Source organism: Coenobita brevimanus, chromosome 97 (genome assembly GCF_032717465.1).
Source record: "Coenobita brevimanus isolate Jiangsu-jjx chromosome 97, ASM3271746v2, whole genome shotgun sequence".
NCBI lineage: Eukaryota > Metazoa > Arthropoda > Malacostraca > Decapoda > Coenobitidae > Coenobita > Coenobita brevimanus.
Genome location: NC_137050.1, coordinates 31,995,266 through 32,018,937, shown reverse-complemented (window position 1 = coordinate 32,018,937; position 23,672 = coordinate 31,995,266). Strand labels below are relative to the sequence as shown.

The window sequence follows — 23,672 nt, the reverse complement described above, 5'->3', positions numbered from 1 at the left end:
TTGTTCAATCTGTACATGGATGGGGTAATAAAAGAGGTAGAAGGTAGGGTAGTGGATGTTGGAGTGGCCCTGGTGAGAGAGGATAGTGTTTGGAAACTCCCTGTACTGTTGTTTGCAGATGATACTGTGTTGTTGAGTGAAGATGAAGGGGAGCTGCAAGGCTTGGTGGATGAGTTTGGGTGAGTGTGTAAGAAATGGAATCTAAAGGTGAATGTAGGGAAGAGTAAAGTGATGGTATTTGAGAGAGGTGAAGTCAGTGAATGTACAGCGAGGTTGGATGGTGAGGAATTGGAAAATGTGAGTACGTTTAAGTAGTGTGATGAGTAAGGATGGAGGTTTGGAGGGTGAAATGGCTGAAAGGGTACAGCAGGGAAGAAAGGTTGCTGGTTCTTTGAAAGCAGTGATAAGAAACAGGGAAGTAAGCATGGAAGTGAAAAAGTTACTACATGACAGTATTGTGATACCAACTCTAACGTATGGAAGTGAAGCTTGGACGTTGTTGGAAGGACACAAGTCAAGAGTGAGAGCAGTGGAAATGAGTTATTTAAGAGGAGCCTGTGCAGTCACATGGAGAGACAGACTGACGAATGAGGATATAAAGGAGCATTGTGGTGTGGATGTCGATGTGATAGGAAGCGTTATGAGGAACACACTGAGGTGGTTTGGCCATGTGGAGAGGATGGAGGGTGAGAGACTGACGAAGAGAGTGTATGTGAGTGAGGTGGAGGGGGGAAGAGGGAGGGGGAGGCCGAGGATGAGATGGAGGGATGGGGTGGAGGGGTATATGAGAGAGGGGAGTGTGAGTTGGGAGCACGGCAGTGAAACGGCAGGGGATAGGGCGACATGGAGGCGATTTGTTTGTGGCCACCCCAAATGGGATTGAGGCGTCTGGCAATACATAGATAGATAGAATTATTTTTGCATGGTTATCTTGGTGTTGAAAATTATTTTTGATAATCGTATGGATTTTTTGATGTCAAAATATGCCAGAATGACCTGAAAACACTACCAAAATAAGGAGGGGTACTGTACATACAGCAGTGTTTAGATAAGGTGTTTGTTGTTTTCATTTTTTTTTTCATGGTTTTCTTGGTCCTGAAAATTATTTTCGATAACCCAATGTATGTTTTGATGTCAAAATATGCCACAATGACCTGAAAACACTACCAAAATAAGGAGGGGTACTGTACATACAGTAGTGTTTAGGTACAGAATCTTTTCGCTGTCAGTAATTTGTGTGTGTGTGTGTGGTTTTTTTGGTCTTGAAAATATTTTGGATAATCCTATGTATGTTTTGATGTCAAAATTCCCAGAATGACCTGAAAACATTACCAAAATAAGGAGGGGTACTGTACATACAGTAGTGTATCAGCAGGGTGTTTTTTGGTTTTCAGTGGTTTTCCTGCACGGTTTTCTTGCAGTTTACCATTACTTCTGATATGCCTATGTGTGTTTTGATGTCTAATGTGCTGAATGACCAGAAAACACCACCAAATTAAGCATGGGTACTGTACAAATGGGTTAGGTGTAGGTTGGAGGTGGGTATAGGTAGGGTCTGGGTATGGCAGGGGAATAGTGTTCATTATCCGGATGTTGCCATTACCCAGACATGCCTTTGGCTCTATTATGTCTGAATAAATGAGGGATTACTGCATGTGTGTGTGTGTGTGTGTGTGTGTGTGTGTGTGTGTGTGCATACATATACTGTGTATATAGATTCAGGAGAAAGAAATGGATATCAGAGGAAACGTGGGATATGATGAAAAAGAGAGGTGAGGCTAAATTGAGGAGTGAGATGCAATGCGTTGATGAATGAGAGATTGAATTAGCAAGAGCTGCGTACTGGAGTTTGAATTCAGAAGTAAGAAGGTTAGCTAGGAGAGATAAAAGAAGATGTGTGGATGAAAAGGTTGCAGGGACTGAAATCTTAATAAACAAAAATGATGGACAGAGTCAAAGAATAGCATATGAATCGATTAGAGAACTGAGTGGTAATGCAGGTAAACGCAAGGAAATACCAGTTAGAGACAGGGAAGGAAATTTATTGACCAAAGATGGAGATATTAAAAATAGATGGAAAGAGCATTTTGAGACAGTTCTTAATAGACCAATACCACCAGAAGAGGATATACCGTCTGCTCAGGAAGATTTAAATATAGAAACAGGAGAGTTGAGGCTTGCAGAAGTGGAGAAAGCAGCAAAACAGTTAAAGAATAATAAGGCACCAGGGGAGGATGGTTTATTTCCGGAAATGTTTAAAGTGGAGGGGGATAGATTAATAATGATCTTGACCAAGCTCTTCAATAAGATATGGGTGGCGGGGTTACTACCATCAGTTTGGAAGAATGGTGTAATTGTTAAAGTTCCGAAGAAGGGAGACCTGAGTGAATGTGGTAATTGGAGGGGAATCTCTTTGTCACCGATAGCTTTGAAAGTTTTCAGTAGAGTGTTGTTAAATAGGTTGGAGCCAGTGGTTGAGGGTATTCTGAGGGATGAACAGGCTGGTTTTAGAAAGGGACGTGGTTGTAATGATCAGATCTTTATAGTTAGGCATTTGATGCAGCAAGTTAATGAAATGAGAGTACCGTTAAGTCTTTGTTTTGTTGATTTTGAAAAGGCTTTTGATAGTGTTTCGAGAGAGACTATGGGGAAGATCATGAGACATTATGGAATACCAGAGGAGTTTGTGAGGGTCATTATGAACATGCATGAGGACACATTTTGTAAAGTGATGGTTGATGGTTGTCTGAGTGATTCGTTTGAAGTCAAGTCCGGAGTAATTCAAGGTGGTGTTCTATCGCCTTTACTATTTATATTGGTCATTGATTACATTATGAAACGCGTTGGAACAGAAACCGGTGCAGGTATACTTTGGGGAGAGAACAGGAAACTTTTGGATTTAGATTATGCAGATGATATAGTTTTGATTTGTGATGGGCCAGAAGAGATGCAGAGAGTGTTGGACTGTTTGGTGAGTGAAGGTCGCAAGGTGGGTTTGGTTATTAATTGTGGAAAAACTGAAATAATCAATATGAATATGGAAAATGCGCAGGAATGTGTAATTGGAGGTATGGTTGTAAAGCAAGTTGATAGGTTTAAATATTTAGGTACTTATTTAGCCAAGGATGGTTCTTTGAACTTTGAATTCGAGGAAAGGTTAAAGAAGGCTAATCAGGCAATGGGAATGCTTAAAAATATTTGGAATAATAACAATTTTTCTGTGCATACAAAAATCAAACTTTATAAGGTAATGGTTAGAGTATCTTAATTTATGGACACGAGTCTTGGTACAGCACAGTGACTATGGAAAATAAATTCTTGGTGTTTGAAAATAAAGCACTTAGAAGAATATTAGGAGTTAAGTGGTGGGAAAGGATACCAAATAGTAGAATTAGACAAATAACAGGAGTGCAGCCGATCGATGAATATGTTAGATTCTCACGATGGAAGTGGCTAGGACATGTGTATAGGAGACGGAATAGTACGAGGTACACCAGGGTGGGTGGCACTTGGTAGGAGAGGTAGAGGAAGGCCAAAAGAGACGTGGGTGAGGACAATGAGACGGGAAGCTGGAGATGAGTGTTGGGGAGATCTTGAGGAGTTAGCACAAGATAGGATGTGGTGGTGTGAGTTCATCGAGGCCCTATGCATCCCCGAGGGTGCCACAGCAAATGATTGATTGATTGATTGATAGATATATATATATATATATAAATATATATATTTGTGGTAGGTGGGGGCACTCACCATCCACTCACTCAATGTAGTGCTACTCTCGGGTGTCTGCCCTGTCCTCTATTCCATCCTTCTTTCCTTCCATCTTCTTGTCTTTCATTCCTTAATTCTTTCCTCTTCCTTCTGCCCGTGGGTGACTCTACACTGAGTGACAAGCCAAATGGTTTCCTGTACACAAGGAAACCATTTACTATGCTGGGTGGTAACCATATAACCAAATTTTGGCGCCTGGTGGTTTAGTGGGTAATTATCGTGCTCCAATCGGATTGAGCCAGTGAAGGTTTATATCCAAGGGGTGGTTGGGGTTTATTGCTCACGTAATGCCACTCAGGGATGAGTGAGGCTGGTCACTCTCATCTTAAATGTCAGAACCAACTGCCTAGCCCCGGGCTCCTACGCTCCTCTTGGGGCAACGTAGGATTGCATGATGGATGGATGGATATATATATATATATATATATATATAAATACCCCCTAGGGGAAGGAGTGTTTTTCAAGAATACTTCCCCAGTATCCCTGGTTGCCATAAAAGGCAACTAAAAGGGTTGGCGGAGTGTTAGTGCCCCTCCCCGGAAAACAACTAACTAAAAAGACAAACAACAAGCCTCGGACAAGGACTGACCAAAAGATGACGACCAAGGACCAGACAAAGGACATGGTAATCGGAACGTGGAATGTAAGAGGTGCGAATGATGAGATGAAAGAGAGAGATTGTCCGGGTGCTTGAGGGTGCGAAAGTTGATGTATGTGGAGTAACTGAAACTAAATGGGGAGGTGAGAGTGTGAAAGAATAGGAGTATGGATGGGGTATATGTGCACGAGTAGGTGAGAATGAGAAGGCAAAAGGAGTGTGTATAGTTGTGAGCAAAACATGGAAGAAGAACATAAGAGAGTATGGATCAGTTGGGTCAAGGATTGTGTGGGTAAGATTGAAAGTTGGAGTACAAATGTGGGAAATTGTGTGCGTGTATGTGCCAACGCAAGATCGAGCTAGCAGAGTGAGAGAAGAGTTCTGGATAAATGTGGAAGTGTGCATGGAAAAGTTTGAAAGGAATGAGAGAGTGTTTTTGATCAGTGATATGAATGGTACAGTAGGGAATGTGAAGGTGGATGGAATAGTTGGTGAGTGGGGTGTGCCTGCTGAGATAGATGAAAATGGCAGTGCGTCAGTGAACATTTGTGCTGCGAGGGGGTTGGTGATAACCAATACCCTCTTCAGGCACAAAATGATCCACAGGTATGCATAGTGAGTGATGAGAAGGGTGGGTGGTGAACTGAATGAAAGGAAGGCAATGATTGATTATGTGTGTGTGGATGAAAGAATGCGAAGATGTGTAATGGATGCAAGAGTTTATAGAGGCTGGGGGAGTGGACTTTCTGACCACTAATTGGTGGTGGCCAGAATCAAGATACAAATAAGATGGAGTAATAGAAGAAGGGAAGGACGGAAAGAAGGAGTATTTGCAAGGAGAGTGGAAAGGTTACAAGAGGATGAGGAAAAGGCAGAATATAAGAGAGAAGTGGAGGAACGATTGGGCAAATATGAATTGGAGCAGATGGGGGACGTGGAATGTGTGTGCAGGATATTCACAGAAGAAATATGTGCAGCATGTGTTGTGGTGTGTGGGATGAAGAGAAGATGGAGGGGTGTGCAAGGAACAGCATGGTGGAATGAAGAGGTGAGACAGGCTGTGGTACAAAAGAAGAAAGCACACAATGAATGGATGAGAAATAGGGGAGTGCAAGAAGTTGAGAGGCAGAAGAGAGAGTTATATGTCGAAAGAAAGAGAGAGGTAAAATGATTAGTAAGAGAGTAAGAAGAGAGTGGATGAGGAATTTGGAAGGAATCTGAGTGTAAAGTGGAGTGACTGTAAGAAAAGGTTCTGGAAAAAGGTGAAGACAGTATAACAGGTTGGAAGTGAAGTTAGCAGGAGAGTGAAAGATAAAAACGGTAGATTACTAGTGGAGAAGGGAGAAAAAGTGAGCAGATGGAGAGAACACTTTAAGGAATTGTTGAACATACAGGATGGAAGTGATGCGAGTATAAGTGGCTTGGGAATGGCTGGGAGAAGGAGGGAGGTGAGAAGACAGGAAGAAATCAGTAGGATAGAAGTTGCTGAAGCAATAAAGAAAGTTAAACTGGGGAAAGCCCCAGGAATTGATGGAGTGTGTGGTGAAATCCTGAAGCATGGGGGAGAGATAGAAGTAGAATGGATGTGGAAAATGTGCAGATTGGCCTGGGAAGAAGGAAGAGTTCCGGAGGATTGGAAGTCAGGTATAATTATTCCCTTGTACAAAGGAAAAGGGGAAAAAGAAGTGTGTGGTAATCATAGGGGCATCTGTCTTCTTAGTATAATAGGAAAAGTGTATGGTAGGATACTTATTGACAGAGTTAGGGAAATAACAGAAGAATTAGTTGGAGAAGAACAAGGAGGGTTTAGGAAGGGAAGAGGTTGTGTAGATCAGATATTCATTCTCAGATCTTTAGTGGAAAAGTTTCTAGAGAAGGGAATGAAGTTGTATGCGGGTTTCATGGATTTGAAGAAACTATATAACAAGGTGGATAGACAAGGATTGTGGAAAGTATTATGAATATATGGAGCAGATGGGAAGTTGTTGAATGCTGTGAAGAGTACGTATGATGGTGCTAAGGCTGCAGTGCGTGTGGATGGTGAACTAAGTGAATTTTTCTCTTTGAAGACTGGGGTGAAACAGGGATGTGTCATGTCTCCATGGTTGTTCAATCTGTACATGGAAGGGGTAGTAAAAGAGGTACAAGGTAGGGTAGTGGATTTTGGAGTGGCCCTGGTGAGAGAGGGTAGTGTTTGGAAACTCCCTGTACTGTTGTTTGCAGATGATACTGTGTTGTTGAGTGAAGATGAAGGGGACCTGCAAGGCTTGGTGGATGAGTTTGGGATAGTGTGTAAGAAATGGAATCTAAAGTTGAATGTAGGGAACAGTAAAGTGATGGTCTTTGAGAGAGGTGAAGTCAGAGAATGTTAAGCGAGGTTGGATGGTGAGGAATTGGAAAATGTGAGTACATTTAAGTACTTGGGTAGTGTGACGAGTAAGGATGGAGGTTTGGATGAAGTGCTTGAAATGGTACAGCAGGGAAGAAAGGTTGCTGGTTCCTTGAAAGCAGTGATAAGAAACAGGGAAGTGAGCATGGAAGCGAAAAAGTTACTATATGACAGTACAGTATTGTGATACCAACTCTAAAGTATGGAAGTGAAGCTTGGAAGTTGTTGGAAAGAGCAGTGGAAATGAGTTATTTAAGAGGAGCCTGTGGAGTCACATGGAGAGACAGGCTGACAAACGAGGATATAAAGGAGCATTGTGGTGTGGATATGGATGTGATAGGAAGCGTTAGGAGGAATACACTGAGGTGGTTTGGCCATGTGGAGAGGATGGAGGGTGAAAGACTGACGAAGAGAGTGTATATGAGTGAGGTGGAGGGGGGGAGAGGGAGGGGGAGGCTGAGGGGGAGAGGGAGGGGGAGGCTGAGGATGAGATGGAGGGATGGGGTGGAGAGGTATATGAGAGAGGGGGGTGTGAGTTGGGAGCAGGGCAGTGAAATGGTGGGGGACAGGGCGACTTGGAGGCGATTTGTTTGTGGCCACCCCAAACAGGATTGAGGCGTCCGGCAATAGATAGATAAGTATTACATATATATATATATATATATATATATATATATATATATATAAATATATATATATATGTATATATATAAGGAGGTGGCTGAATTGGTAGAGAGGCGGTCTGCAGTCCTAATGGACCCAGGATCAAATCCCGGCTAGGGCCGGGAACAGTTTAACCCCTACACCGCGGGCTTGTTTACCAATGACTTGCGTGTGCCGCGGGGTTATTTGGGCTCCGACAGACTCTCAAAAAATATTTGCCAAAAATCAGTTATTAGTCCTAGAATAATAAAATTATATATGCTTATGGCACATACCTTCAGCTTTCTCCTGGAATGATTGTTGAGCCTTCGTCGGTTACCGTAGGACTTGTGGAGACCTCTGAAGTAGGGTAACGAAGTCTCCACTTTACACTTCCCGACAACCCGTAATATGATTACCACAGCCAGATACAAACACTATAAACACTATTCTACAATTTTCAAGTAGTTTGGGATCCATACTAAAAAAAAAAACACTGTGAAAGCAATGGAAATTACGAGCGCGTCTGATCGTCGCACTGGCACTAGTTCGCTTTTGTTACTCTGTCATTTATTATTCATAAAACCCCTCACACTTTATATTTCTATTACTATATAACACTTATATATATCTACAGTCTTTATCCATAAGTTTCCTTCAGTAGTATTAGTTTATTGTCACTGTAGGGATTCAATTTCTTTCAGTAAAATACGTAGCATTCACTTTCTCGTCCTGTATACTGGCATTGAGAGTGAATGTCACTTTCATCTTCACTCTCATAACTCATAGCATTCAGACATGCTAGAGTGAAACTTTCACTTTCATTACTCCTAGGGTATATACTCGTATTCTTATAATACTACTCATTTACATTTCTATTCACGTTCTCTATCTTATTTACGTTATTTACAGAGTTAGAGAAAGAACAGAGAAATTAGTTGGAGAAGAACAGGGAGGCTTTAGGAAGGGAAGAGGTTGTGTAGATCAGATATTCATTCTTAGATCTTTAGTGGAAAAGTTTCTAGAGAAGGGAAAGAAGTTGTATGCGGCTTTCATGGATTTGGAGAAAGCATATGACAGGGTGGATAGACAAGGATTGTGCAAAGTGTTAAGAATATATGGAGTAGATGGGAAGTTGTTGAATGCTGTGAAGAGTATGTACGATGGTGCGAAGGCTGCAGTGCGTGTGGATGGTGAACTAAGTGAATTTTTCTCTTTGAAAGTTGGTTTGAAACAGGGATGTGTCATGTCTCCATGGTTGTTCAATCTGTACATTGATGGGGTAATAAAAGAGGTACAAGGTAGGGTAGTGGATGTTGGAGTGGCCCTGGTGAGAGAGGATAGTGTTTGGAAACTCCCTGTACTGTTGTTTGCAGATGATACTGTGTTGTTGAGTGAAGACGAAGGGGAGCTGCAAGGCTTGGTGGATGAGTTTGGGAGAGTCTGTAAGAAACGGAACCTAAAGGTGAATGTAGGGAAGAGTAAAGTGATGGTCTTTGAGAGAGGTGAAGTCAGTGAATGTACAGCGAGGTTGGATGGTGAGGAATTGGAAAATGTGAGTACGTTTAAGTATTTGGGTAGTGTGATGAGTAAGCATGGAGGTTTGGAGGGTGAAGTGCTTGAAAGGGTACAGCAGGGAAGAAAGGTTGCTGGTTCCTTGAAAGCAGTGATAAGAAACAGGGAAGTGAGCATGGAAGTAAAAAAGTTACTACATGACAGTATTGTGATACCAACTCTAACATACGGAAGTGAAGCTTGGACATTGTTGGAAGGACACAAGTCAAGAGTGAGAGCAGTGGAAATGAGTTATTTAAGAGGAGCCTGTGGAGTCACGTGGAGAGACAGGCTGACGAATGAGGATATAATGGAGCGTTGTGGTGTGGATGTGGATGTGATAGGAAGCGTTGTGAGGAACACACTGAGGTGGTTTGGCCATGTGGAGAGGATGGAGGGTGAAAGACTGACGAAGAGAGTGTATATGAGTAAGGTGGAGGGTGGAAGAGGGAGGGGGAGACCGAGGATGAGATGGAGGGATGGGGTGGAGAGGTATATGAGAGAGGGGGGTGTGAGTTGGGAGCAGGGCAGTGAAATGGTGGGGGACAGGGCGACTTGGAGGCGATTTGTTTGTGGCCACCCCAAACGGGATTGAGGCGTCTGGCAATAGATAGATAGATAGATAGATATTTACATTTCTATTTTATTTACACTGTGTTGTGCACTGTCATTGAAATAACTTATAAAACTATTTTCCATTGTTCACGTATATTTACATTCATTACTTTCACTTGCTGTTTACACATTATTTACAATTCCAATTGCACTGTTTTACTCAATAGAAAGATCGTAGTCACTCTTCTATCAATTGTCAGCCCTTTACCTCTTTCCACACGAGGTTTAGTAGGGGGTAAAGGTCACAGGGCCATTTGCATGGGGGTGAAAAAAGGCCTTGAAGTCAGCAAGAAGAAACATACGTACTCTCGCTTTGGAAGATGAGAGTAAACTGATAACGGAGCGAGGGCCAGCGTGGAGGCCTGCTTTAGGGGTTATTCAGAGTTACCAATATTGGTTCTTGAAACAGCTAAGTCTAGCACTGATATGATTGGCAGGAAATCTAGACAATACATTATAAATTTGGTAGTTCCAGGTGAATGTAAATATCACTTAGGCTTCTCCCTTCCCTCCTTACATGTATATTTATTACGAAAATAGATTAGAGGCCTACTTAGGAGATATATATTCAGAGCTACCAATGTTATATCTTGAAAGAGCTTTGTCTAGCACTGATATGATTGGCAGAAAATCTAGACAATACATTATAAATTAGGTAGTTCCAGGTGAATGTAAATATCACTTAGGCTTCTCCCTTCCCTCCTTACATGTATATTTATTACGAAAATAGATTATACGGCATATTTCAAGGGGAAAAAAACAGCGAAAATTAGCGAACGAGTGCACGTGAGGTGTTGTCAGGTGATGATTAGCCAATTCCAGGTGTATGGCACTCTCACTTACCTTATTTTTTTCTTGTATATATTATTTGGTATAAGAATAGGACATAGGGCTCATTTCAATGGATGAAATCAGTGAAAAATTCCAGGGAAGATTTACTTAGCGTAGCACGGCCGGGCAGGCGAGAGGATAGGGTAATGGAGGGAGGGTAGGGAAGGGAGTCAAGAACGGGGAGAAATGGCTAAATTGTCAACAATGGATGGGAGTACAGATGAGATTAGGAGTGCAGACTAGTGTTGGACATTGGCAGTACTGATAGATGATACAAGCCCCCGCTTGGAAGCCCGGGTGAATTCAAAGTAACACAGAATCACAAAAGCGACGCCCCGCGGTATGATCCCTTGCTCCCAAGCGTCACGAAAGTGACGCCCCGCGGTTAAGGGGTTAAGGATCTGACTTTCCTAAAATGCAGACTTTCCTGATCTACCAGATGACCTGCCAACACGTCTTAAAAATACCCCCACTAATATCAGTATACCAGTCCTGTATGAGACAGCCCTAGCATGTATTCAATATGGACGGTGGGTGTTAGCACCAAAGTGGTGACATGTGGAGGTGTAGGAGGACTACTGGGCCTTGGGATAGGCCACTGTCCCCAAGGACTAAGCTCTGAAGCCTTTGCCCAGATTCGTACACTTAAATATATATATATATATATATATATATATATATATATATATATATATATATATATATATATATATATATATATATATATATATATATATATATATATATATATATATATATATATATATATATATATATATATATATATATATATATACTGTATATATATATATATATATATATATATATATATATATATACAGCTACCGCATTTTGACTTAGGACCTCCCCCCACAAGGTATTAAAACACACAGAAATCATAGTATATCACAATGTTTGTTCACGAAATGCCATTCATTAATATGAAATCATGTTTCCCTTGGTTTTCAGGACCAGTTGGATGCGTTTTGGCATGGAATCACCTAGATCTCTAAAGTAATCTATGAACATTTCTTTGCACCAAACTTTTGTCAGTTCTGTCTTGAGGTTGTCCAGACTGGGTGTCTTCTTCTCTGCCATGATTTTCTTCATCTTTACCCAGCAGTTTTCTATCGGATTTAGATTCGGACTGTTGCCAGGCCAGTCGAGGACCTCAATCCGATTATCCTGAAGCCATTTTGTCGCCTTTCTTGACTTGCGATATGGAGCTGAATCGTGCATGAAAAAGTCGCACCCATGAATAGCAAAAAAGTTTAACAAATGATCTTTCAGAACTTGAATGTACTGGCCACCATTCATCATCAAGTTCTTAAGAAGAAAGTACAGGCCTCCCCTTACCATTTCACCTAAGAAACACCCCCATACCATTACTGACCATGAGTGCTTAACAGTTGGCACTGTGTAAGCAGGGTCATATAGACCATGGGAGGCAGGGCGACGAACCTTGGCAGAACCCACCTGAAACACTTGAAATGTGCTTTCATGGGAAAACATAATTCTTCTCCACTCATGTGATGTCCAGTGTGCATACTTCTTGGCAAACTGTAAGCGCTGCTTCTTCATGCGGTCAGTGAGAAGTGGTTTCTTGGCTGCAATGCAGCTTGGCAAGCCCAGCTCCTTCTGCAAGCAGTGTTGGGTAGTTTGAATTGAGAAGTCTTGTAACAGCTGGGGATGCATTCTCTTCAATTCTGCTGCTGTCAGTCGAAGATTCTCAATTACTTCCCTCCTCAGAAGCGTATCTATACCTCTGGAAGTTGTCCTCTTTTTTCCACCTCCATGATTGTGCATCAGTTGGCAGGTCACATGCTGCAGCAAGATTCATCATGACGGTCGAATTTGCACTTCCAGTACTTTCACAAATCGTGTTGATAGGAACATTATCCTGCCTCCATGCAATGATACGGACCTCTCATCCCTTGAGCAGTACTTTCCAGGCATGACAACTCGACTCTAGGAAAATAACAAGGCAAACAGTAATGCATACAAAAAAAGAGGGAGGTGCAAGCTCAGAGAGACGGGAACATATACTCCCACTCTCGCCTCTGGGCAAGCACTGATATGCTGAATGTTTCACCACCTCCTGCCAACACCAGAGGAGTTGCCAGTTACTTCTTGCCCAATAAAATCGCTTGGTAGAGGTGGAAACACAAAGCAAAGACAGTCAACTCTCCCATAGTAATTCTGTGTGTAGGTCCTAAGTCAATTTGCGGTTGGTGTATATATATATATATATATATATATATTTGTGGTAGGTGGGGGCACTCACCATCCACTCACTCAATGTAGTGCAGCTCTTGGGTGTCTGCCCTTTCCTCTCCTCCATCCTTCTTTCCTTCCATCTTCTTCTATCTTTCTTTCCTTCATTCTTTCCTTTTCCTTCTGCCTATGGGTGACTCTACACTGAATGACAAGCCAAATGGTTTCCTGTACACCAGGAAAATATTTACTACGCTGGGTGGTACCCATATAACCAAATTATGGCACCTGGTTGTTTAGTGGCTAATTATTGTGCTCCAATCAGATTGAGCCGGTGAAGGTTTATATCCAAGGGGTGGTTGGGGTTTATTGTTCACATAATGCCACTCAGGGAGGAGTGAGGTTGGTCACTCTCATCTTAAATGTCAGGACCAACTGCCTAGCCCCGGGCTCCTACGCTCCTCATGGGGCAATGTAGGATTGGATGATGGATGGATGGATGGATGGATGTATATATATATATATATATATATATATATATATATATATATATATATATATATATATCCCTCCTCCTCAATACATTTCATACCATTTTTCCTCTTGTGTGTCACATCACAAAATGCTGGACAATGCATAGGCCCCTCCCCCAAGGCAGCCATTCTCCTACCAGCTTGCCACATAGCAGCCACTTTGTCAAGATGCAGCTCTGCTTATGATGGAGTTCCTTGTCTTTGCCGTCATCTCTGTGCTTATGCACGTGATGCCACTAACGAGGGATTTATCAAGAAACTCTCCTGCGTATCTCTGGTGAATTTACTCTCCCTAACATTAACCGTTTTATTTCTGTCACTCGTGCCTCACCCGTCTCTCCCTCACCTCACTTTTGAATAGGTCTGCTTATCCTCTTTCTGTTTGCCTTGCTAATCTGCCTCGACCAACCTAACTCTGCCTCCAGGGGTCAGATGTACAGTGTGTGTAAAGTGTACAGTACAATACAGTGACATTTTACATTACGATGATTACTACAGTACAGGTACTGTATTTAAGGGTGTTTTTCTATGCTTGAACAGTTACACTGTACAGGTATAAGTTATTACAGAGGGGTCAGACCTCCTTTAAGGGGTGTTGGGGGTAGTACTGTACATCAACATCTGTCAGTATGCCAATTTTCATCACTCCCTTGGCCACTATAAGTCAGATACAGTATTCACTAGCATACACGAACCTGCATTACATGAACCTCAACATTTTCCGAACCTCCATATCGCATACTGTAATTAACAAAATTAATGAATAATAACAAATGCACAAAAGAAAAAAAATGTTAATTTTGTACGCGTGGCAAAACTCTGGTGGCCGGTGAGTGGCACGGTGAATTGAAACAGGAACAAACACCCACGCTATGTCACCGCCATTGGCATGCCTCGTATGTTCTCCTGTATAAATCAGTGCCCAATTAATTACATGTCACGCCTCCCACCAAATTCAATCCTTAAAATCCGGGAAGGATCATATGAAATGTTCTCTTGATGGATACCAGGTTGGATCATATGAGTAAAAGAGCCTCAGGCAACGGGTGACATCATTTGATACTCACCATCGGCCGTGTTGCACTCACAGTGGTCTGGGCTCTGACATCATATGTAAACAAACCTGCTGGTACAAATGTACTAAGTTTTGGGGTGGATTTTTTTTTTTTCTTTTTTTTTCATACTCAAATAATTACCAAAAAATGACTCATAAATTGTAACATACATTTCTATAAACAAATATATGCCTAAAATTCTTCAAAAACAAGCTATAATAACAGCACATGTGTTCAAGTCTTTTTTCACGTCTGCACACACGTAGGGCTTCAGCAACGTGATCGTGATTACCATGGAGTTGATGGGAAATCTTCACATCGTTCTCGACACAGGCTTCAGATATGATGGAAGAAATGGACAGCAACCTGGAGAACTCTGAAATGACTAGTAGACTCAGTGAAGAGAGGAAAGAGGATGACATCGTCGATTTTGAAAGAATTTCAGCCAGTGATATACCGAGTCCATCAATCTCTGAGGTATCAGTGAGTGGTGTTGGCATAAAACATAAGTTATCGGCAGTTTTGGACTACAATAATGATGATTATGAGAGTGGTTGTGACAGTGAGGGGATGGCTGACAGTGACAGTGATGGATTTACTGCCATGGCTGACGAGAATGATGATGAATTAGACCTAAGTGATGATGATGATGATGATGACCCTGGGGTGTGTGACCCTGGTAACCCTCCCAGTAGGCCTGGTGGTACTGGCAATGCCGATGAATCTGGGTTTATTTGGGCAAATGGTCATAGATTCATACCAAATAGCTATAGATTTGATGCAACTCATGGTGGAGTGACAAGGGCTGCTGGTGTAGACATAAACAGTTCTGAAATGGAGTATTTTCTCCCGTTTTTTTGATGGTGAAATTCTTGATTATTTGGTACAAGAAACCAAAAGATACTATCAGTTCACGAAGGACAAACATCCTCTTTCTCCATAAAATAAAATGAACCGTTGTTTATGATACCAATGTACCAGAAATGTATACATTTCTTGCACTCACTCTTCTGATGCCACATGTGAAGAAGCAAATGTTCATAACTCCTGGAACCAATATCCTCTGATTTATACCCCAGTATTTCCCAAGTACACATCCAGGGACAGGTACCAGCTACTCATGCGATTTATTCATTTCACAGACAACAAACACCCCAGTACTGATGACTGACTTTGGAAAGTCCATCAAGTGACAGAAAAGATAAGGGGCTGTATTCGCTCCTTCATTGCACCCTTTCAGAAGCTTGTTATTGATGAAGGTCTCATTCTATTCTGTGGCAGACTCATATTCAAGCAATATATTCCCTCCAAACAACATCAATTTGGAATAACAATTTTTGTTATTTGTGACTGCCTAACTGGAATACTGTTAAACATTATCATGTACACTGGTACTGATATTGATGTACAGTACCTGCAAGAGATCCCCTCGGATATTCTGGCTCTATGGTCACGAAACTAATGGCACCTTTTCTGGACAAGGGACATCCTTCCCATCCCTGTGTAGTTTCCTTCATGATCAAAACAATGGTAGTTGTGGGACACTCCGGAAGAACAGGAAACATTTTCCAACTTTTGAAGGACATAGTGCTCAAGGAACCTGTAAACGCTACAGATGTGATCCTTTGTTGTGTGTCAGATAGCAGATAAATGGGAGGTTTGTATGCTGAGCACCTTCCATTGTGGCAACTTGATTCCATCCATAAAAGTGCATTACAGAACAAAAGAACCAGTCGTCAAACCGGATATAGTAACTGATTACATGAGGAATATGAGACTTGTTGATAAGTCAGATGCCCAAATAGGTACTGTGGAGTGTATCAGATGTACTCTGAATTGGTACAAGAACTTGTTTTTTCATGTGGTAGACTTGTCAATGCTGTATGCCTACCATTTGTATGAGGCAAAAACCCTTAAGTCACTGAAGCATTTTGTTTTCGAAGTAGTTAGATAACTGCTCACCAAAGACCATCCCGGACGCCACTCTGAACTAGCTCCTGACAGGCTTATAGCATCGGAGTTCGCCAGTAGGCACTAACTACAAAAGCTTCCTCCAACGAATAACCGAAAGAATGGGCTGTGTTCATGTCACGTCTGCCTTCATTCTGTGAGAAGGCCACGAAAGAACAACTGAGCAGGCACATGATGCAAAGGATGTGGTCTTGCACTATGTTGCGAGTGTTGGTGTGACTACCACACACTTGCTAAGTTCTAGCAAAATAGGCATTGTGGCTAACACGAAGATAAGTTTAGTTGAATAAAAGGAAACACGTTCTGTTCTGAATACTGCTAGCATTGGTAAGGTTCAAAAGTTGAAATTACAGTTTTCTGAATATGGACACAAGTTCTGTTTTTGAAAGTAAGTGTAAAAAAAAAAGAAAAAAAAAAAAAAAGAAAAAAAAAAAAAAAAAAAAGTTTTTCTAATAAGGAAAGAAGTTCTGTTCTAACTACAGCTAAAAACATTTTGTGGCCTCCTCATGGATTATCCATACTGTTTTCATCAGCTGTGCCTTCAATAGTGGGAAGGTAAAATATATTTATTTTTATATTTTTATTGATATTTCATCATTATCCATCATCCCAAACACATAAATCATAAAAATATCTATCTACCTATCTATTGCCAGACACTTTAATCCTGTAAGGGGTGGCCTCAATTAAATCGGCCCTATGTCGCCCTGTCCCCCGCCATTTCATTGCCCTGCTCCCAGCTCACACCCCCCTCTCTCACATACCTCTCCACTCCATCCCTCCATCTCATCCTTGGCCTTCCCCCCCCCTCTCCCCCACTCACATACACTCTCCTCATCAGTCTCTCACTCTCCATCCTCTTCACATGGCCAAGCCATCTCAATGTGTTTCTCCTGATGCTTCCCATCACATCCACATCCATGCCACAACGCTCCTGCACTTCCTTATTTGTCAGTCTGTCTCTCGATGTGACTCCACATGCTCCTCTCAAATAACTCATTTCCACTGCTCTCACTCTTGACATCTGTCCCTCCAACAAGGTCCAAGCTTCACTTCCATGCATTAGAGTTAGTATCACAATATTGTCATGTAGCAGCTTTTTCACTTGTATCGGTACACGGCTAGCACTAAATATCGTGAAACCGCTAGCACCAATAAAATAATGTATCGTCGCACTGCTGGCCACCAATTTAATGTAGCCGTTATGGAGTAGCAGTTGACTACATATTAAGTGTTCTGCTGTGTAGTATAACTAGACCACCGTGTTGGATCGACGACACTGTCTGTAGTACACGTCAGCCACTCGCCGTCACTGCCCGACACTTCCCACCAAAGGTCCTCTGCCACGAGAAGGTGGAAGCTGGTCTGTTATTAAGTGGTAGCGTAAGGTGACAGAAATGAGCAGATTAAATCTCTCTTTATTGGGTACAGAATAATATAACTGCGACCCGAGAGATATGTAGGAGCGACACCACCTCCCTTTATAACTGTAAAACGGCCTCTCTGACGCTGTACAGTCACCGAGCCGGACAAGGGCGCGGTGCTTAGGTCAGCTAAAAAGTGAGGTGCCGAGCATTACATATACTCTGGGCTTATGCAAAAAGTAGAGATAAATGACAACTCTACTAGCACATTATACACCTCTATAAAATGGTATTAAGTACATTCACATATACCAACATAATAAATGGTTCCCCAGGACTTTACACTTCCGCACTTATTCAGATATCTTTTCACTTCTCCTAACCTTCTTTTTATAATTGAAACAGGGTGGCCCTTGTGGTCTGCCATCCAACTTCTTCCTATACCACAGCTAACAGCGAAATGATATTTGGTTGTTCATCATTCACACTTCATTACACACTGTTAATTATGACTAAACAGCTTTAAAAATTATTATGTAAAATGTGTGATACTACAACTTCATATGGAAAAAGATGTTGACACCAGAACATCGCTCGGCCACACCATAGACGTCCTCGTCGACATTGTTGTCCTAACTACCGTGTAACCTAACCAGAGTGTAGGGTAGCTAACTATTCAGGAACATCCACTTGCAATCCGCGAGTACGGACACGTGGTCTCAGTGGTTCCTTAATTGGCGCCTTAAATAGTAGCCTAAAACACAAACACAGGACAAGACCACAATAAGTAGAAGACCAACGCCAGGACCAAAATAGGAAGGAGAAAGGTATGAAGGAAGATAAGACAGTACATAAGGCTCTAAATCAGTCCTGTTCAGGTGAGAGAGGAAGGTAAGCTCCTTTACTACATGAGACAGCCTGTTCACATTCAAGAAGTAACATTGAATGAAGGTAAAAAGGGTCGTAACTGGGATGAGAAGTTCACTGTCAAAGCTAGATGATGCTTGCTAGGCAGAACTGCTATCTCTTTACTGTGTAACTCACAAAAATCAGGTGCAATATAGTACCCCTTTACTGTAAGGAATTGATTCTGTGAGGCACAAATCACAGTTACATCCTCTGTCTCAGGAAAGTTCTGAGTCTAGTGGGATTAATCTCTATTTCCCTATCTACGTCCCCACTTCACTGTATCCATCTAACCCTGTCAGTAATTCCCCTCCCATACAGGAAGATAAACTGACATAAAAAAAGGATAGTTATGGTAAGTGACAGAACGGGACACATATACAATACACAGAAAGTATATTTATTTCAAGGGAATTCTGAGAAACCTTTATTTCCACTCATCAACTAACATGTGTTGATTCATGTGTGTGTGTGTGTGTCGATTAATGCATGGACTCTACCTAGATATGAAAGTCCAGGATGATGTTCCACATTCCACGTTTCACACTCCACCAGACTCCTCCAACCATGCACGACAGCCCCTCGCTGTGGGAGTTAGCAGCACGCCAGGCAGTGACGCCACTCGACGCACCACATACGATCGTGGCACCACATACGCCCGCTCTCGCTCTCCCTCGGCTCGCTGCGGCCGTCCGCGCCTCTGGAGTTGCCAGAAGTCGCTCGCTAGTTGACCCACTCCTCACCGCACTGGCTTGAACTCTCCTTATCTCGCCTCTCACACACGAGCGCGAGATTCTTGCCAGTTTGCGTTTGAAGATGGAGATATCTCGCACACCACAGGGCGAGATAACTGCCAGTTTGTGCTTAAGATAGGAATCTCGCACTGGCAGAATAATGGGAGGAATTAATATTCACCACTCCAGTTTATCTGCTCCACTTAACTCACTAGTAATTAGTCCCCTTACAATAGTAGAGTAAGATTTTCTGTTTCACCTTCAGGAACGAGCGATTGCAAGGGTTACTGGCTCACAGCATAAAGCCCCTTAGCACGTATCGTATCCCAGCACTGAGCACCAATTTAATGTATCGGTACATGGCTAGCACTAAATATCGTGAAACCGCTAGCACCAATAAAATAATGTATCGTCGCACTGCTGGCCACCAATTTAATGTAGCCGTTATGGAGTAGCAGTTGACTACATATTAAGTGTTCTGCTGTGTAGTATAACTAGACCACCGTGTTGGATCGACGACACTGTCTGTAGTACACGTCAGCCACTCGCCGTCACTGCCCGACACTTCCCACCAAAGGTCCTCTGCCACAAGAAGGTGGAAGCTGGTCTGTTATTAAGTGGTAGCGTAAGGTGACAGAAATGAGCAGATTAAATCTCTCTTTATTGGGTACAGAATAATATAACTGCGACCCGAGAGATATGTAGGAGCGACACCACCTCCCTTTATAACTGTAAAACGGCCTCTCTGACGCTGTACAGTCACCGAGCCGGACAAAGGCGCGGTGCTTAGGTCAGCTAAAAAGTGAGGTGCCGAGCATTACATATACTCTGGGCTTATGCAAAAAGTAGAGATAAATGACAACTCTACTAGCACATTATACACCTCTATAAAATGGTATTAAGTACATTCACATATACCAACATAATAAATGGTTCCCCAGGACTTTACACTTCCGCACTTATTCAGATATCTTTTCACTTCTCCTAACCTTCTTTTTATAATTGAAACAGGGTGGCCCTTGTGGTCTGCCATCCAACTTCTTCCTATACCACAGCTAACAGCGAAATGATATTTGGTTGTTCATCATTCACACTTCATTACACACTGTTAATTATGACTAAACAGCTTTAAAAATTATTATGTAAAATGTGTGATACTACAACTTCATATGGAAAAAGATGTTGACACCAGAACACACTTCCTTGCTCACTTCCCTGTTTCTTATCACTGCTTTCAAGGAACCAGCAACCTTTCTTCCCTGTTGTACCCTTTCAAGCACTTCACCCTCTACACTTCCATCCTTACTCATCACACTACCCATGTACTTAAACGCACTCACATTTTCCATTTCCTCACCATCCTCACTGTACGTTCACTGACTTCACTTCTCTCGAAGACCGTAACTTTACTCTTCCCTACAATCACCTTTAGATTCCATTTCTTATACACTCTCCCAAACTCATTCACCAAGCCTTGCAGCTCCCATTCATCTTAACTTAACAACACAGTATCATCTGCAAAAAACAGTACAGGGAATTTCCAAACACTGCCCTCTCTTACTAGGGCCGCTCCAACATCCACTGTCCTACCTTATATCTCTTTTATAACCCCATCCATATACAGATTGAACAACCATGGAGACATGACACATCCTTGTTTCAATCCAACTTTCAAATAGAAAAATTCACTCAGTTCACTATCCACACGCACCGCAGCCTTAGCACCCTCATACATACTCTTCATGGCCTTCAACAACTTCCCTTCTACTCCACATATTCTTAATACTTTCCACAATCTTTGTCTATCCACCCTGTCATATGCTTTCTCCAAATCCATAAAGGCCGTCTCTAGAAACTTTTCCACTAAGGATCTAAGAATGAATATCTGATCTACACAATCTCTTTCCTTCCTAAATCCTCCCTATTGTTCTCTAACTAATACCTCTGTTATTTACCTAACTCTGTCAATAAGTATCCAACCATATATGACTTCTCAAATTTCCCAAAACTTATGCCTCCCGGGGCATGTCTGCGGATTCCAAATTGCCTCTCAGAGGGGTCAAAAGCCCTCGTAATGTTTTGACCCTCAAGAAGAAGAAAGAGATAATCCAGCGGCATGAGAAAAGCTGGTCAGACAGTAAAATAATACAGGAGCTTGGCCTGGCCAAATCAACCCTCTCTAGTATCAAGAAAGCCAAGGGCATAATCAAGGCCTACAGCAGTGAGCATATCAGTCCTACTAATACATCAAGGACTCAAATTAGAAAAACAACACTGCATCCAACCACAATGCCCATCAGTAATGATGACAGTGAGGATGAGATAGAGGAGGGAGGCTTGTAAATTGGTGAATAATGTAATGTACCCATATTGTACAGACAAATGAATGCCTAAACTACAGTACTATACTGTATTTATCATTATCTGTTTTTTTTTCTTCCATTATCTGACCCTCCTTTGGTCCAATTAGTTCCGATATGTGAGTGATTACTGTAACTGAGAGTTTACTGTACTGTTCTATATTCTATATACAGCATGTATATGGTGCTAAAAGTATGAGGTACTGCAGACATACAACAGTGTCATTAAAGAGGCCTGAAGCAAATAATAAGTGGGAAGTCTCATGGACTTGTTAAACATGCTTTCTTCTCCCTCGTCTCTCTGCTTTACTCCCACTTTCCTGTTCCTGTACATTTCTATCCCTCTTTTTTCTCCTTCTTTCTCTCCTCTCCTCCTCCTGTGACTTCTATCCCCCCTCTCTCATTCTTTTTCCCGTCACATTCAAAAGTGATAAAAGAAAGCAATAAAAGAAGGAATTAAAGGAAATTCAATAAAAGAATGAAATTTGAGGGAGAGTCCCTTCACATTCATAGTTTTAGCCAACAAATGTTTACACAGGCATACACAAATGAAACTGGGTATTATGTTACGAACAGAAGGGTGATTCTCTCTCTCTCAATCCTTCTCTCTCTCTAGTGCTTGCTTTATAAATTATTTAAAAATAAACAATGTGTATGTAGTGTGCATGGTACTGTTTATTCATAATTATTTAGGCTATTTTGACAACACTTGGAATTAATGGAAAACCTCTTCTACCAAACTGCTCTTCCCCTCCAAGCTGTCTATTAGGTCATATGTTTACTAAATTTATATTCAGTATGTACCCAGAAGAATATAAAATTAATACTGCATATAGCACAGGCACAGCTTACTAACCTGAATGTAAAGAGCTCTCCCATATCAAGCCTGTTCAGGAGCTCTGCTTTGCTGCGAGGGAATGACAGCCGGTATCGCTGAGTCTCAAATGCTGGCACAACCCAAGCCTGTAACCACAAACATTACTTACTATGCTTAATACAGTAATTCAGAAATTACATCTATGGTGTTTTCTGATAAAGATAATCAGTCAAATTACAGTTTCAGTCATTAATTCTGTGAAATTTTGATTTGTTGATACCTATTTATGAAAAAGAAAACTTTTCTGTGGCATTTTTGTTGAAAATTACTTATAAACAAAATAAAGAACCTTTAAATAAGCACGTTTAAACTGAACGCAGTCCCTTTTCTTCTTTTTTTCTTTTTTTTTTCTTTACACCACCTACAGCTTGGTGTAGTTATGAAGATTTGAAGATGTGAATTAATATGAATTATTACTTCCAGTTTTGGTAGGTGCGGGCGCTCAGCATCCACTCACTCGATATAGGGCAGGTCTCGGGTGTCTGCCTTTTCCTCTCCTTCATCCTTCTTTCCATTCATCCTTTTCTGTCTTTCCTTCCTTCATTCTTTCCTTGTCCCTCTGCCTAATGGTGACTTTACACTCCCTCCTCTGTCTTTCTTTTCTCTGCCATCTGCCTGTGGGTGACTCTACACCGGGAGACAAGCCAAATGGTTTCCTATACACCAAGAAACCATTTACTACACTGGGTGGTAACCATATAACCAAATTTTGGTGCCTGAGGTTTAGTGGGTAATTACGGCACTCCAATTGGACTGAGCAGGTGAACGTTTACATCCAAGGGGTGGTTAGGGTTTATTGCTGACGTAATGCCACTCAGGGATGAGTGAGGCTGGTCACTCTCATCTTAAATGTCAGGACCAACTTGCCTAGCCCCGGGCTCCTACGCTCCTCATGGGGCAATGTAGGATTGGATGATGGATGGATGGATTACTTCCAGTATGCACCATGTGTCCTTCATTTTACCTGTCCTTCATTGCTAATTAGAAAAAAGTAATTTTTATGGCCATCATTATATTTATTGGAGACAGTATGAGAATCTGGGGTTTTAGGTGGAGAGGCATAAGTAAGTGATTTGCAGTAAAATAAAAATGGATATCATAATAAAAAAGCTCACATAAAATTACATCAGTTAAACCTGACCAAACGAACAATGGATCTAACCTGAAGATATACAAATATATATTCCGCGTATATATATATATATATATATATATATATATATATATATATATAGAGAGAGAGAGAGAGAGAGAGAGAGAG

The 23,672-nt window shown here is 41.6% G+C and overlaps 1 protein-coding gene across 1 annotated transcript in view; it reads right to left on the bottom strand.

Annotated features, from left to right (window-relative positions):
• The window catches only part of LOC145413599 (xylosyl- and glucuronyltransferase LARGE1-like), a 241,389-nt gene that overhangs the window by 64,111 nt on the left and 153,606 nt on the right, over positions 1 to 23,672 (bottom strand). The window contains exon 12 of the mRNA XM_080283249.1: positions 22,391 to 22,497. Within this exon, the coding sequence (XP_080139375.1) occupies positions 22,391 to 22,497 (107 nt within the window). The remainder of the gene's footprint in view (positions 1 to 22,390; positions 22,498 to 23,672) is intronic.